Below are 15,189 nucleotides of genomic sequence, written 5' to 3'. Positions count from 1 at the left end.
TGCTAACATCTTGAGGCCTTTTTCGAGCCTCACACGACAGCTCACCCCCCGGCTCTCTCAGACGGCATGCTATGGTGAAGGCGATGTGCGATCGTTGCATATGCGTCTACGCTTATTTGTTGGCTTTCTGCTTGTCGAGACGAGCTTGCTTGATGCGCTGTAGTCGTTGCTTCAAGGCGCTGACCCTCTGATCCGCCTCGTCTTGCTGCCGTTGCTCCTCTTCCAGACGTGAGAGGATCTCTTCCCTCTCCTCTTGCTCCTTGCGTGCCCTCTCTTGTGCTTGCACCTCCTCGATAGTCAATTCTTCAGCATCATTGCCAACAGTGCCGTCATTCCGCCCGGCGTCGTCATTCGATATCAACTGCGCCTCAGCCTCGAGAGCAGCTCCCGCAGAGTTGGTTTCTGCCGCTGGTCCTTGACCAGGCTCTGCTGACTCCAATTGCGCCTTGAAGAGCTCCCATTCTGGATCAACAGACGGAGCAATATCGTTCTCTTGATCTGTATCGACGCGTGCCTTCTTGCTACCTGACGCTGCATCTGCATTTCGATCATCGGCGTTTGTTGTGGATGCGGCCAAAGCCTCGCGGTGGTCGTCTTGCGCGGGTGCGTCTTGTGCCTTGCGCTTGCCGTCCTTGGTACGCTGCAGCTCGGCTTGGCTTAACTCTTCTTCTCTGATCCGAGCGACGTTGCTGCGATGACTTTTGCTCAGCACGTGGGCACCCCAAAGGCTCTCGTGTTTGATGGTGAGATACTTGCAGGCGGAGCATCGAAGGCCTCCTGTCGAGGAATAGGAGGCAAAGGGGTCCGAGATGCCGGTTGCACTTGCCTTCGCTCGCTCGTTGGCGGCGGCTCGAAGTAGCGACCTTGCGTCCGTCGGCATCGTCCGTTTAAATTCTGGTTCGAGGAGGGTCGATGAAGGAGTGAGGAGAGGATGGTCAAGGAAGGAGAGCGGCTCGGATGCTGGACCCTTGAAGACCTCACGCGATCTCCTGATTCGGACTGGCCAATTTCGATTTCGCTTTTGGAAGAAGCCAAAGCGCGGAACTTGGCCTTTCCATCCTCAAGGCTACCACATCCAAAACACCGCCTTGACGTCTCGTACCTTGTCTGACGTCGTCACCACATCTTCCGAGCTTGTGTCAGTCGCAGAGAAGTTAAACGGTCCAGAGTGAGGACGTAAAAGCTCCATCATCATGTCGGACGCAGCAGACGCGCAACAGGCGCCAGTCAAGCAGGAGGTGAACGCCGACCAAACCCCTGAGTTGGCCACGGCTGATGCCAGCACCTCCTTGGACGCAGACGCTGACGGCGAAGCGGATGCAGAGGGTGACGACGAAGACGCCAACACTTCTGCGCAGGTCAAGACCGAGGCGGAAGATGTTGCGCAAAGCGAAGCGCAGACCACCGAACCTGCACCACAGCCTGTCAAGGCAGAAGCCACCGACGCATCAGCACCCAAGTCGGCGCCAGCACCACAGCAAGAACCACAGAGTCAGGTACAGCCTCCGCAAGTTGAAGCTACCAGCTCACACCAGCCTCTGCAGCTCCACAAGAACATGACGGTCGAGGAGAGGAAGCAGGTCTTCGAAGACCGCATCCGGCTTGAGCCACGCGACGGCGAAGCCTGGCTCAACCTCATAGAAGAAGCGCAGTCACGAGAGGACATGGAAGCGACAAGAGCACTGTACGAGCGCTTCTTCAACATCTTCCCGAATCAAGCCCGCCAGTGGCTCGCCTATCTCGAATTAGAGCTCGCCCACGGCAACTTTGCACAAGTCGAGGCCATCTTCACTCGCTGCTTGCGCACAACCCCATCCGTCGACCTGTGGAAGTTCTACCTCTCATACACACGCCGCGTCAACCCACTGCCACCATCCACGGGCGCAGAAGAGGACCCACAGCGCGAGCAAGCGCGGAGGGTGCTTGAGGGCGCATACGAATTTGCACTCCGATTCATCGGCAACGACAAGGATGCCGGTTCCATCTGGACCGATTACATCTCGCTCATCAAGGAGAGGGAAGCCAGAGGCGGCTGGAAAGAAGGGCAAAAGATGGACGATCTTCGTCGCGTATATCAGCGTGCGGTCAGCGTGCCCCTCTCCAACATTGAGGCCATCTGGAAGGACTACGATGCGTATGAGAACGGCCTCAACAAGCTCACCGCCAAGAAGTTCCTCGCTGAGCGCTCGCCTGCGTACATGACAGCGCGTCGTGTGCTCAGGGACCTCAAAGCGTACACCGACCCACTCGTCAAGCCTCTGCTGCCGCGTCCACCTGTCTGGACCGCCTCGACGCTTCCAGGTGACGCCGGCGAAGATTCTGCACAGTGGGCGCGCGAGCGTCAGCAAGTCGAAGCGTGGACAGAGTACCTCAAGTGGGAAGAGTCCAACCCCTTGCTCCTCGAGGATCAAACCACGCTGCAGGCCCGAGTGACCAGCGCGTACCGAAAAGCGACCATGTTCTTGCGCTTCTATCCCGAAGTGTGGTACCTTGCGTCACGATACCTCCTTTCGACCTCTCGCGGGGATGAGGCCGCGACGTGGCTCAAGAACGGAATGGAAGCATGCACCGGTAGTTTCCTTCTCCACTTCGCCTATGTCGAGCTGGGCGAAGCGCGGAAGCCGACCAGCGACTGCGCGGCTGTCTTTGATGGTCTGCTCAACCACATTCACGCTCAGATCGATGCACGACAGGCTAAACTGCAGCAAGACCTCAAGAACGTCGACACGGAAGCCGAGATGGCAAAAGCACAAGCTGCTTCGCGACGCACCAACGAAGGAGATGGCGATGTGGACGTCGATGGCGAGGAGCGTGAACGGGAACGCAAAGCGGGCGAGCAGGTGCAAGCGCGAAAGCAGGCCCTGCAGGCAGCGGCAAGTCCGGAGATCGAAGGCTTGAAGGAAGCTAGCGCGCTCGTGTGGATCAAGTTCATGCACTTTCTTCGACGCACCGAGGGCATCCGAGCTGCTCGTGGTGTCTTTAGTCGCGCGAGGAAGAGTCCGCACTGCACGTGGCAAATCTTCGAGGCCAGCGCGCTGATGGAGTATCACTGCTCCAAAGACGCCGTTGTCGCGACCAAAGTATTCGAGTTGGCGCTCAAGACTTTCGGCTCTGACGAAGCCTTTGTCGTCCGCTACCTCGACTTCCTCATCTCGATGAACGACGACAGCAACGCACGCGCGCTGTTCGAACGCGTCATCGGCACCTTCTCCCCTGAACGAGCTCGTCCGATCTGGGACCGATGGTCCAAGTACGAGTACAACTTTGGCGACAGCGTTGCGATCCAGAAGCTCGAAGCGCGCTTGGCTGAGTCGTATCCGGACGAGCCGGCGACGAAACGGTTCGTGGCACGCAACTCGTACATGGACCTAGACCTTGTTGGTCCGCGCGACCTTGGTTTGCAAGCCGCAATCCCGGGTGCCAGCGCCGCCGACCGCGCGGTGGAAGCGGCCAAAGAGGGTGGCGCTGCCGACGAGGGCCCACGACGCAGAACGATGCAGGAGATGAAGCGGCTCGCAGCCGAGAGTCTGTCGGATGAAACGTCGGCCCGTCCAGGAGCTTTCGCCGCCGGTCCACCCGTCAAGAAGTTCAAGCGCGACTCTGCTTCCCCTGCACCAAGCGGGTTTGGTCAGACCGCACCGCAGGCAGGACCAAGAGACGCGTGGAACGAGCTGCCAGAAAGCGTGCTCGTGTTCATGGAGATGCTCCCCAGCGCCCAGCTGTTCGACGGACCCGTATTCAAGGCTGAGGACATCATTGATTGTATTAGGAGCGCCAATGTGCCGTATGGAAACGGGGTGACGCGGTCGGCTGGCCGAGGACGATTCGTGCGCTGATCGAAGTGTATCATTAGCACATTGCTCAATTCCATAGCATGATAAAGTGAACAAGACTGTCCGTGTCTACAACGTGTCATGGTTGAGAGAGAGGTATCGATGCTTTGTCAAGCACTTTACGCAGTGCTGCGTCTGACAGTGACCAAGGCGGTCTAGTGTCCATCGAGTCTATCAAGAAACGTCGTAGATTGGTCCAGGGATTGCCATGCGACAACAGGCCCTCGTCCATCGACAGCGACACGATCTTCTCCTGTCTCTCCGCCAATCCCTTTTCTGTCCAAGACACCTTGAAGTGCTGTACTGGCGCGAGTGACTCCATCTTCTGCCGTATGCTCTCTACCTTCCCCTTGCGTTTGGCATCTCCTTCCTGCTCTAGTCTGACGAGTTGTCGTTCGAGCTTGCGGTAGGCTTTGAGCCTCTCGAAGTCGATCGTGAGCTCACCATATCTGAGGTGCGTCAACGACGAAGTGGCGAGAGCAACGGCGACGAATGTGAACATTCCGCCCAGAGCTATGAGAATGGGCGCTCGTGGTGTTTCGTGTGGCAATCGATCGGGTGTAGCTCTCGTCCATCGTGAAGCGCCAAGTGCGAACCCAACCATCCAACGAAATGCGGGTCCTCCGACCCAGCTATACTTTCGAGACCACCAAGCAGCCCTGAGCTCCGCATCGCTCTTCGAGAAGGCGTGTATCCTCGCAAGCGTTCGCCCTGCAGTCGGTAGGATCGGTGCTAAGACGAACAGCAGCAGCGGCGGTACGGAGAGCAAGAACCCGATGAAGGGTCGCAGCGTCGCCGGCGCGGTAACGTCGTTGTCGAACCAGGCACAGTGATGGTCAAAGCCAACGCGACACTTGCCGCAGTCTCCGCAGTGTCGTGTTCGAAACGCCTTGACTCTGCCACTGCACTTGTCTCGCCAGCAGCGTATTGGCTCGCCGTCGGGTTGGCAGAGTTCTAACCGAACATTCGTGGCCTGAGACCGCGCGGTCAAGCTGCGAATGGCTTCGGCGATACGCTTCTCGTCTTGTCTCTGCTCCTCGTCTGGGTCTGTGAACGATGCTCCGAGTCGCGCACGCAGCCACGGCATCGACCCGCCGCGTTTCCTCGCCTCGCTGGCAGCCGACCCATCTTGAGCAAAGAAGACTCGGAGATACGTCTTCAAAGACCACAAGAACAGCCCGTGTGCCGGCAGCAGCCACAGTATCGGCGTCCACGTCCGACGCTGCTGAATGTGCAGATATTGATAGGCGTATCGAAGCACTACGAGGTCGTAGGTGCAAGCGGCGTAGACGAGCAGGATGACGGGGACGATCCGGCCCAGCACCCGATTGAGTCGGATGCCCCGCCGGGGGTGAGTGATGGTAGCGGTGTCTTTCTCACGCCTCGACGTCGGCTGTTGCGAAGTTTCCGATGGTGGCCGATCCGACGTCTGCGCTGATCGCTGGCGCAGCGACATCGCTTCGAGCTTGGTAGTCATGGAGCGGCACGAAGTGACCTCGAGCAGCAAGGTGACAGCCGAGGCAGAGCGGCGGTCAGGGTCCAACTTCGCAAAGTGAGCCGATTCAGGTCCTTTGACCCGATCCAACGAGTGTTGGAGTGGCAGCCAAGACGCGAGCGCGTCGCGAAAAGTGGTCGAAAGAGCAGCAGCAGTTGCGCAGCTTAAATTTCGGTGAAGCGCGCGTGAGTGAAGGAAAGAACACTCAGCTCGCTCGCATGGCCTTTGGGTGGGATCAAGCTGCGCCTCGTCTGCAGAGAGAACTCAGCGCGAAAGAAAGGGTTCGAGCGCGCAACTCCCTTTCTGTTGCTTTGGAAGCTCGACCCTCGTCTTTCTGACGGCGCTCAACCATCTCAATCATTACTGTCACGCTCTCTCCATCCCCATCCCCGCCGCAAACGCTAGGCAACTCTCGGCAACGTCACAGACTGCGCAACGGTTCATCTCCTTCCAGCGTGGCCATCGCGACAGGACCGTCTCTCCTTTTCATCGCGCCCCATACTCTACCTTCGGAGCTAAGACCAGTCCATCAACTCACATACGCATACAGTCGCTACCATGGCGCGCACCACAACCAGGAATGGCTCTTCAGCAGCGGGAAGCCGTGCCACCGCCCAGCCTCAGTCGGCAGATGCATCCAGAGACTTCGACGATTCCGATGGCTCTCTTACCGAGCTCTCCTCAGAGGGCGAGGATAGCGACCAGCAGGAGTCGGAATCAGACGAAGACATGAACGAGGACGACGATGACAACGACGGTGACTTTGGCTCAAGCCGCAAGAAGAAAGCACCGCGCCGTTCCAGTGGGGCCGCCTCCAAGGCAAGATCGGCTAACACCACTCCACGCCCCAGAAAGACAGCAGGCGCGAGCAGAAACGGCGCCAAGAAGACGCCACGCTCTACCTCAAAGAAGTCCGGCCCATCTCGACCCAGAGCCGGTACTGCTGCGGCGACGCCTTCTGCAGCACGATCGCGAACAGCCGCCAGCCGAGACGAGCTTCCCATCAACGAGGACAATGACATTTTCAATGCCGTCAAAGATCCCAACTCGGCTCTGCAGTCCAACGCCGAGGACTGGGTGGTGGCCTTCTCGGATCACCAAGGTCGCGCTCTCGCTGAGCTCGTCAATTTCGTCATCCGTGCCTGCGGCTGCAATGGCAGCGTCGACGAGAATCAGGTCATCGACATTGACAACGTCGTCGACAACCTCGAGGAGCTGCAAGAGGTCTTCAAGAAGCAGCCCATCCCTTCCTACCCCATCGTCTCCAGAAGCAAGACCTTCAAGTCGTTCCGCAAGTCGCTCAACGAGTTCCTTCACCGACTGATCATGAGCGCATACGAGGCCGAAGTCTTGACCTCCGACGGGTTCATGGAGCCCTACCAGGCCTGGGTCTCCGCCATGTCCTCGTCCTCGCTGCGATCATTCCGTCACACCGCCACTATCGTCGCGCTCTGGACCATATCGGCGCTCAACGAGGTCAATGCTCAGGCCACCAAGGACCTCTCCACCGCAACCAAGCAGCGAGACGCCGAGAAGAAAAAGGCACGCACCGACAAAAGCCGACTCAAGGATCTGGAGACCAAAGTGCTCGAATCGCGAAAGCTTAAGAAGCAGCTCGACGAATACATCAACGAGTTCATCAACTCGGTGTTTGTCCATCGTTTCCGCGACTTTGACGCGGGCATCCGATCCGAGTGCGTCGAAGCCCTTGGCTCGTGGATGAAGAAATACCCGACCCAGTACCTGCAGAGCTCCTACTTCCGCTACATCGGCTGGGTTCTTTCGGATGTCGACGCCAATGTGCGCATGGCCGCCGTCCAGGCTATGACCGGTCTCTACACCCGCGACAACTTTGTCAGCTCCATCCGTACCTTCACGGAGCTCTTCAAGGGTCGTCTCGTGCAGATGGCTACGGGCGATGTAGAGCTTGGCGTCCGCATCGCCACCATCAATGTCCTCGTCATGATCGACAAACACGACCTGCTGGAGGACGAGCAGCGTGACCTGCTGGCCACACACATCTTCGACGTCGAACCGCGCATCCGCAACGCCGTCGCCAGCTTCCTCGCCAACATTTTGGACGAGATGGTCAGCGAAGGCGCCAGCGAGCTAGGCTCTCTGTCGGCGGCCTCGAAGAAGAAGGGCAAGCAGGCAGAGGAGCAGCAGCATGAGCAGGCCAAGCTTCGTTTCAAGTGTCTCGCCGAGCTGCTTGTCAAGTACGGCCAACGTCTCGATGCTCAAGACGTTGCTGCAACTACGAGCAATGTTTCGGACGAGCTCGCTGTGGTCATCGACGGCGCCAAAGAAGGCCGAGTCGGGATGGCGGTCGAGGCGCTCTGGGACGCGGTCGACGACTTGCAGCACTGGAAACCCCTTATCGACTTGCTCTTGCTTGATCACTCTGGCAAAGACGCTGCCGGACGCAACAAGAGTGCTGCAGCTGCGGAGAATGCCGCTCCCGCCGTCTACCGTCTCGATACCGATGAGGAAGCCATCTTGGTGGAAGCGTTGGTCGCCATCCTGCGCAAGACATACGCAGGTGCCGAGCTCAATGAGGACCCCGAGGACACCACAAAGGAGGATGTCACGCGTGCCATGATCGCGGCACTGCCCAAGCTCCTCGCCAAGTACCGCACCGATGCACCCCGCATCGCCGACCTCTTGCTTCTCCCGCACGTAATGGATCTCGAGATGTACACCGAGCTGCAAGAGACGACTGCGTTCGAGGCGCTCTGGGACGACGTCTCTACTCAGATTCAGCGCCACGTCGAACCGCTCGTGCTCAAGCATGGCGTCCAGACTCTGCAGAAGCTGGTGGCGACAACGTCTCAGTCTTCCATCAACAAGACAAAGCTTTCAGCGCTTGAGGAGGGTCTCGTGTCGTCCCTCCGAGAGACCGTCAGCGATCGCGATGTCGAGACGGCCGGTTTCAGCGAAGACGAGGTCCATCTCCTCGCAGCTAACATGCTCCGTCTGCACCTCGTCAGCCAGGTGACCAACACCAGCGATGCTCTCGAGGACGACGAGAATGGACAGGCGACGAGCGGCTGGGAGATTGTGCTCGGCATCGCTGGACGGGGACGGCTGGCATACCACGAGGAGGAGAGCTTGGTGCGCGACGCCATTGCCGTGCTGACTCTGCACGTCATGTGGAAGACGCGACAGGTGATCTTGCCTGAAGCTGGCTCGCAGACGGCCTTGGCTGAGGCTCTGCTCGGCAAGCGCAACACGCTGCTCAGCCTGCTGGAAGAATTTGTTGCCAGCACGCACTCGCAAGCGTGTGTCGGCGTTCAGCGCGTTGCCTTTGAAAAGCTTGCCACCATCCACATGCTCTTCGCCGCCATCCCGCAGCAAGCACCCGCGACCGGCGACGATTCTTCCGTGCCTGACGCAGATGTTTCTCAGCTGCGCTCTGGACCTCAGCTGCCAGCTCTGCTGACGCTGAACTGCGAGGCCGACGTGCAGCAGTCGTGCGCCACCTTCGTGCAAGCCGAGATCGAGCGCTACATCGAGAAATCGGGTGTGCTCGAGAAGGAGTCGAAATCCGCGGCCGGCGACGAGTCGGACGAGGAAGAGAACGACGGTGCCGAGGATGACGACAACGAAGACGAGGACGAAGAAGACGATGCCGAGGCTACACCCAAGGCATCGCGCGTTCGTGGCGGCAAGAGCAAGAAGTCGAAGAAATCCTCATCCAAGTCCGCCGCCCAGAACGCCACAGAGGAGCGTCCGAACGAAGCGCAGCTGCAAGCCGAGCACACGTTCTGCTCGATCATCAGCACCTTCGTCTCGGCCATCCGGGTCGGCATCATCGACGCCAAGTACTCCACTGTGGTTCTCACGCACTTTGGCCGGCTGGGCGCGATCTACGACTCGTGCTGCAAAGCGCTCATCGAGGTTCTCAAAGAAGAAGCCATCTTTGGGGGCTACAACCGAGCCGTCATCGTCGAATCGGTCATCTGGGACTCCCTTCGTGAGGCGTTCGAGCACTACCTCGACACGGGCGACTCCACTGTCGAGGCCCGGTTCATCTCGCTCTCTCGTCAACTGGCCAACGCGCTCGTCGTCCGGGGTGCGGGTTTCACTGCGTTGCGCAAGATTGACGCCCGCTGCCTGATCAGCCTTCACAGTCGGGCGAGCGAGCACATTGCTCAAAAAGTAGCAGCCGCCGAGCGAAACGGTGTGAAAAAGGTCAAAGCGCAGATGCCAGCGTTGTACAAGGGGATGGCGAATCTGCTGCTCACCGCCAACCCCACGGACGCGGTCAAGATCAAGAGTGCGATGGATCGGGCGTACCGCGCTGCACAGGTGCAGATCCCGCCTACGAGCAAGGCATGGGATGCACACCGATCGTACGAGAAGCGATTGTTGAAGATCGCCAGTAAGAGCGAGCTGTTCTCGAACGCCTTGACGCCGAAACGCCGAAGGGGGAAGGAGATGGATAGTGGAGGAGAGCTGAGTGAGGATGATGATGGATTGCCTGCCAGGGGAGAGAGGGTGCTGCCTACCCCCACGCGGACCTCCCAGAAGCGCCCAGCGGAGGAGGAGGAGGAGGAGGAAGAGGAGGAAGATGTGAGTATCCGTGCGCCACCTAGTGAAGAGGCCGAGGAGATGGACGTCGAAATGCCTCCCTCCGACGCATCGCTGGAGGACGAGGAGGAGACTGCGCCCGTCGCATCGGTCAAGCGAAGGAAGGTCTAGGTTTCTACCCCGAGATGTATCAGAACTCGGCAAGCAAGTGTTCAAACATTGTTTCAGCGGGACGGGCGTGATTGTGCAGAGCGATCCGACGGGACTGAGAGTAAGGTTCGTGTTCGAAAGTGGGGACGGAGATGAGCGGCCGAGTTGGATGGGGCGAGGACCAATGAGGTGTTGATGAATCTGCCAGTAACCCTTCAGGCGAGGAAGAATTCGTTGATGAGTTAGGCTCGGCAAGGCCACGAAGGTGCGCTGTTATGATACACGTTGCGGATCTTCTCTGTGCGCTTCCGTGATATGCGTAGCGACCAGTGGAAGGGGCAAAGTGTGCATTCCACCAGCGCCACTCTCGCTCGGTCTGGAAGAGTGGCCGAAAGTAGCATGCACCAGTGACTCAGCTTCACCCGACGGAACGTGTTGTCGCGAGCATGAGAGCAGCAAACTTTCTTGGCGTTTTGCCACCACGGACGTAGGCGGCGATGCACCCGGACCTGCACTACGGTCTTCTGGCTGCCCGCCTGCATTGGGGCTTCTCATTGGGTCCAGACGAGGGCGTCTGGAGTAAGAAAAGTTCTGTCATGCAGACGTCGAGTTCGAACTTTCCCACCCCGCCGCAAGCTAGCCTCGATTGACGGCGAGGTTGATCTCACTGTGCAGATCTTTTTTTGTCGACTTTGAGTCCTTGCCTCGGCGGATTCACCGCTTCTCGTTGGAAAAAGCCGCTTGAGCCCATACCAGAGGCGTGATGGACTTGCAGAGTGTACTCGAGTGACGGAATCCCAGGTGGATAGCCGTGGTGGGAGGTGAATTCGGTTGACAGTCGTGCGAAAGGCATCCGGGCGAGAAGGTACGGTGACGTGAGCCGCGCGTGTGCAACAGGGTCCACCGGTCGGAGAAACGCGGCTTACCGTCCGGAAAATGGAATTTTCTCTGCGGCCTTGAGACCCGTTTGCGTCACCTCGCGCGGCTTGGCCCTTGAGCAGACGAGGCGCTGGAGAGACACGCGGGACCGAAGATGGCCGAAAGTCGCCGCAGCCTGACACCGCGTTGAAAACCAAGTTAGAAGCAGATATGGGCGAGGACGTGGAAGTGCATTGCCGACGCCGAACGAGGGTCGGGGCGAATAGTTGGGGTTGTCGTCATCTTGCTGGATCGTCGAAGGCAAGAAGCAGAATAAGACTCGCACCGGAGCAAGCTCGTGACCGTCGTCGAGTCTTTCCGTTGGACCGCCTGGTCGCGTACGGTGAGGCTCTCACGTCCAAAATGTGATGGCGCACCACCACGAGAAAGGGCTGCTCGCACGGTAGAAAAGCGCGGACAAGGGGCTGAAGCAACCCGTAATACCGCAGCCGAGGTCTTGGGTCGTGCCGAGGGAGGCCGGAGAAGCACACCCGCACGGTCGCATCTGCACCGCTTGCGCGTGCAAGAGGCCGCAGCGTCGCGGCTCTCAATCCGTTTTGACTGAAGCGAGGTTGAGAAACTTCTGTAAGGCTCACCTCGCTTGGCGTAAGAGAGGGGGGAATTAAGACTTGCAAAGTTGAAAGACTCTGCTCTATAGCTCTCGGTTCTGGCAAGCCGAGTTGAGCTCTAAAGCAACGACGCCATGATACTCTATCCGAGCTGTTTCGAGGGGAAGGTATGCGAGAAAGACGTGTGTGCGCGCGGAAAGCGGTTCCCGCTCGGATAACAAGAGAAGCTGTCTATCGAGGGTCTATCGCCGCGGTCCCACCGGCGTTGTTGCTGGTGAAACAGACGCCGAGCCAGTTGCACAACGAACAAAAGAAGGGTGAGCATGACGGCAGGCTCCCACGCTTCTTGCTGTATCGTTACGCAGTCCTCTTCTTTTCCGACACGCACACACGCGCGCACGCTATCCCGTTCATGGTTGATGGCTCCCATGCTGTCGCCTGTGCATGCTCCCGTGCCCGTCTTAATTGTTCAACCGACGCTCTCTTTCTCTTATCACAATTTAGAATTTGCTTGCAAGTAGTGAGCCGGTGTGGGCGTCCGTGCTCGTTGAGTCCAATTGAAAATTCATATTTTGGCCCGCAAACTTCAACCTTGACTGGTCAAGTGCTGCTTTGGCCCCTCGTAATTTCCATTTGCCACCTGACAGATTTGACACTGTTCCAGGACCCTGAAGACCCTTTGCTGTACCAGGGCGGGCGCATTTTCGCCACACGGTCAGCTGTTCCGCCCCGGCTTTCTAGGCAGAACAGCAGTGGCCCGTGAGAAATCCCTTTTCCTGGCAAGTCGTCGCGCTAGGCGGCTCAAGTGCCGCGAACCGCAGCCGTGCCCTTTATTCTTCTCCTCTCTTCGTCTGCAGCAGCAGCAAACACAGCAGAAGCTCGGTCTCTGAGCCGCTTCACTCGCAACTGATATTATCAAACTCGCTCTGAACTTCCCTTTCCCTCCTCACCACCAACATCCCCTCTTGATTGACGTCCATTCACGTTTCACATCATCACCATCTCTCACTTGCAGTGTCGACCATTCTCGACCACTCTGCATCACTGCGCCTCATCTCGACATCCACTACTCGCTCGCTATCATCTCACTCGACATTGATATCCAATCTGCACCAGACTTGCTTTCGTAGAATCACGTCATTGCACCAAGCTCGCGACGCTTCATCTCCCACATAATCGACACTCTTCTTTCAATAGTGTCAGAGACTCTCTCTCTCGCTCTCCTCGCGATCCTGTCGCACTAAATCACCTTCGGATCAGCTGCCTCCATTCAGGCCAATATTTTCTCATCTGGCTCCTCTCGCCTTCTTCGAGTCTCTCTTGCACTATTCTGCACTCACAGCCCTCGTCTCGGTCTCTCTTTGACATTCGACGAACCCACTACTTAGCAGCACGCCAAATGTCCAACATCACCCCTGCCATGTCCAACTGGGTCGACGTCAACTCCTTCGACGCTGACACCGAAAAGATGATGAACTCTTTCTTCGCCGACGCCTCCGCTGCCAACATGTCCAACATCAGCAACAACGACTCTGGCGACCTCGGTTCTGGAGCTTTTGCCTCCGCCTGGCCTGGCCCCGTCGCTCGTACCAACAGCGACAGTGCTCCCATCTTTGGCATCTCGCCTTCGCTGCCTCTCGGCGTTTCGCCTGGTCTGGCTAGCCAGTACCAGATGGACTCCTCCAAGTCCAGTAACAACGCCTGGTCGCTCCCTTCCGACTTTACCGCTACGCTTCCATCTGGACCTCCGAGTCTCAACGGCATGTACTCCATGCTGTCGGACAGCATGCCTCCCAGTCTCTCCAACGCTAGCACCTTCACGCCCTCGGATGCGCAGAGCCTCCAGAGCGACATGATGCACCCGCTCGGCACCATTCCTTCCAATAACATTCCCGTCGACGACATGATGAACTTCAACGAGATTGCCAAGGACGCTTCCGGTTCCACACCCCAGCTCAGCCCTTCTAGCTTTGCGTCGCCGCCCTCGCCTTTTGTCGCCAACAGCTCGTTGACTGGCTACCACAGCAACATCGCTTCGGACCACGCGGCCCACCTTGCCGATCTTGTCAAGTCGAGCAACATCATCAATGCTGGTCATCCCGGTCCACGCTCGCTCGCCTCTAGCCTTAGTCGATCGGTCCTCAACGCTGACTCGATCGGTCGCCCTGATGCCTTGGTCAACCACGCCTCTTCTCACAACGAGCGTCTCACCATCCAGCAGCGACGTCGCATGAGCCACATGGTCAAGTCCAACAGCAATGCTGGTCCCGCCGAAGCTCAGGTCGAGCAAGCACGCTCGCCCGTCAAAGGGCGTCGCCGTCAGAACTCGGCCCCGGATCCCGTCTTGCCCCACATTGGTTCGTCTCCCGAGATGCCCTGGACGCCCCCTCCCAAGCAGCGTCGACCCCACCGCGACTTTGCCAGCTTCGCACAGCCGGATGCATCAACCTCGCATGTCGCTGCCGTGCCCACGTCCGAGGACGATGTTGACTCTTGGATGGATGCCGTCGTGGCCAACTCGCACGACCTCGTGTTTGTGCTTTCGCTCAAGGGCACCGTGTTGTACATGTCGCCATCCGTTCAGCGTATCCTCGGGTTCCACCCGGAAGAGATCGTCGGCCGTCCTCTAGTCGACTTTAGCCATCCCGCCGATATTGGCCCCTTCTCGCGCGAGCTCAAGGAGGCCATCACGTTGCCCTCCGCCGACGGCGAGGGTCCCGACGCTCACAATGCTACGGCTGTCAAGGCGCACCGTCGAGTCGACCTCATCATGCGCATGGCGTGCAAGAACGGCACCTTCAGCCTCATCGAGACCACGGGTCGTGTATCGGTCGACCCACCCAAGCACCGCAAGGTGGTCGTCTGCTCTGGTCGACCTCACCCCGTGCCCATGCTGCCCTGGAACGATGTCCGCCAGGATCTGCTCAACGTCGAGCTGTCTGCCTGGCTCAAGATCTCGCACAACGGCATCTTCCTCGGCGCCACTGGACCCATCCAGCAGATCCTCGGCATCGAGAACATCAACCTGCTTGGTCGTCATGTGCGCGACTTGCCCATGGTGACGAGCTCGTCCGACCTGCTGGACGCGCTCCGTAGTGGTCGCTGCATCTCTGTGCAGGACCACTACGAGGACCCCACCTCGCAGCACAAGGCGCCTGTCAAGCTGACCGTCTACCCCTGGACGTCGAACGGCCGATCCAACTCGGTCTCGTTTGTCCATGTGCAGCAACAGCCAGCTGAAGCCGCCGCCGCCCCCACCGCCGCCACAAGCGTCTCGATGCAGCAGCAAGACTCGGTGTCGTCGTCATCCGCACCTTCGCCTCGAGTGCCTGCCAAGCGTAAGGCCTCGGACCGCGAGGCGCAGTCGGCGCAGCAGTACCAGGACCACCAACCGCAGACCAGCAGCGGCTCGCTCAGTGGTTCGGCGTTCCAGGCTAACGGCACCTCGGTGCCCGTCATGACGGCCGGCGATGCGGCCAACACGGTCTTCTCCGAGCTGACCGGCTTCCACAGCGGCTCGTGGCTCATCGAGATGCAGAAGCTGCACAATGCCAACCGCAAGCTGCGCCACGAGCTCAGCGCGCTCAGGAAGAGGTCCAGCCACAGCTCCTCCCCTATCGCCGCCGCCGCCTGCTCTTAAAATTTTTTGCTCCTCATACCCGATGGACGACTCTTTTCATGTCTTTGTTTCCCG

General features: G+C 58.8%; 4 protein-coding genes across 4 annotated transcripts; 3 read left to right on the top strand and 1 right to left on the bottom strand.

The window, feature by feature from the left end:
- Positions 1 to 112: 112 nt before the first annotated feature.
- Positions 113 to 880, bottom strand: PSEUBRA_005961 (uncharacterized protein; the record flags this gene model as incomplete). The annotated part of the gene is made up of 1 exon (XM_016439332.1): positions 113 to 880. One exon carries the CDS (start codon positions 878 to 880, stop codon positions 113 to 115), a length of 768 nt encoding a protein of 255 aa, XP_016289674.1.
- Positions 881 to 1,193: 313 nt separating this feature from the next.
- On the top strand, positions 1,194 to 3,836 carry PSEUBRA_005960 (Suppressor of forked; the record flags this gene model as incomplete). The annotated part of the gene is made up of 1 exon (XM_016439335.1): positions 1,194 to 3,836. The coding sequence occupies one exon, from the start codon at positions 1,194 to 1,196 to the stop codon at positions 3,834 to 3,836; it is 2,643 nt and encodes an 880-aa protein (XP_016289673.1).
- Positions 3,837 to 5,886: 2,050 nt separating this feature from the next.
- PSEUBRA_005959 (uncharacterized protein) lies at positions 5,887 to 10,029 on the top strand (the record flags this gene model as incomplete). Its single annotated transcript, XM_016439333.1, has 1 exon — positions 5,887 to 10,029. The coding sequence occupies one exon, from the start codon at positions 5,887 to 5,889 to the stop codon at positions 10,027 to 10,029; it is 4,143 nt and encodes a 1,380-aa protein (XP_016289672.1).
- A 2,865-nt stretch (positions 10,030 to 12,894) lies between these two features.
- PSEUBRA_005958 (PAS fold) lies at positions 12,895 to 15,135 on the top strand (the record flags this gene model as incomplete). Its single annotated transcript, XM_016439334.1, has 1 exon — positions 12,895 to 15,135. The coding sequence occupies one exon, from the start codon at positions 12,895 to 12,897 to the stop codon at positions 15,133 to 15,135; it is 2,241 nt and encodes a 746-aa protein (XP_016289671.1).
- Positions 15,136 to 15,189: the final 54 nt, after the last annotated feature.

This window comes from Kalmanozyma brasiliensis (genome assembly GCF_000497045.1).
Source record: "Kalmanozyma brasiliensis GHG001 unplaced genomic scaffold PSEUBRA_SCAF8, whole genome shotgun sequence".
Taxonomy (NCBI): domain Eukaryota; kingdom Fungi; phylum Basidiomycota; class Ustilaginomycetes; order Ustilaginales; genus Kalmanozyma; species Kalmanozyma brasiliensis.
The sequence above is the reverse complement of the archived record's forward strand: the minus strand, read 5'-3'. Positions and strand labels throughout refer to the sequence as shown.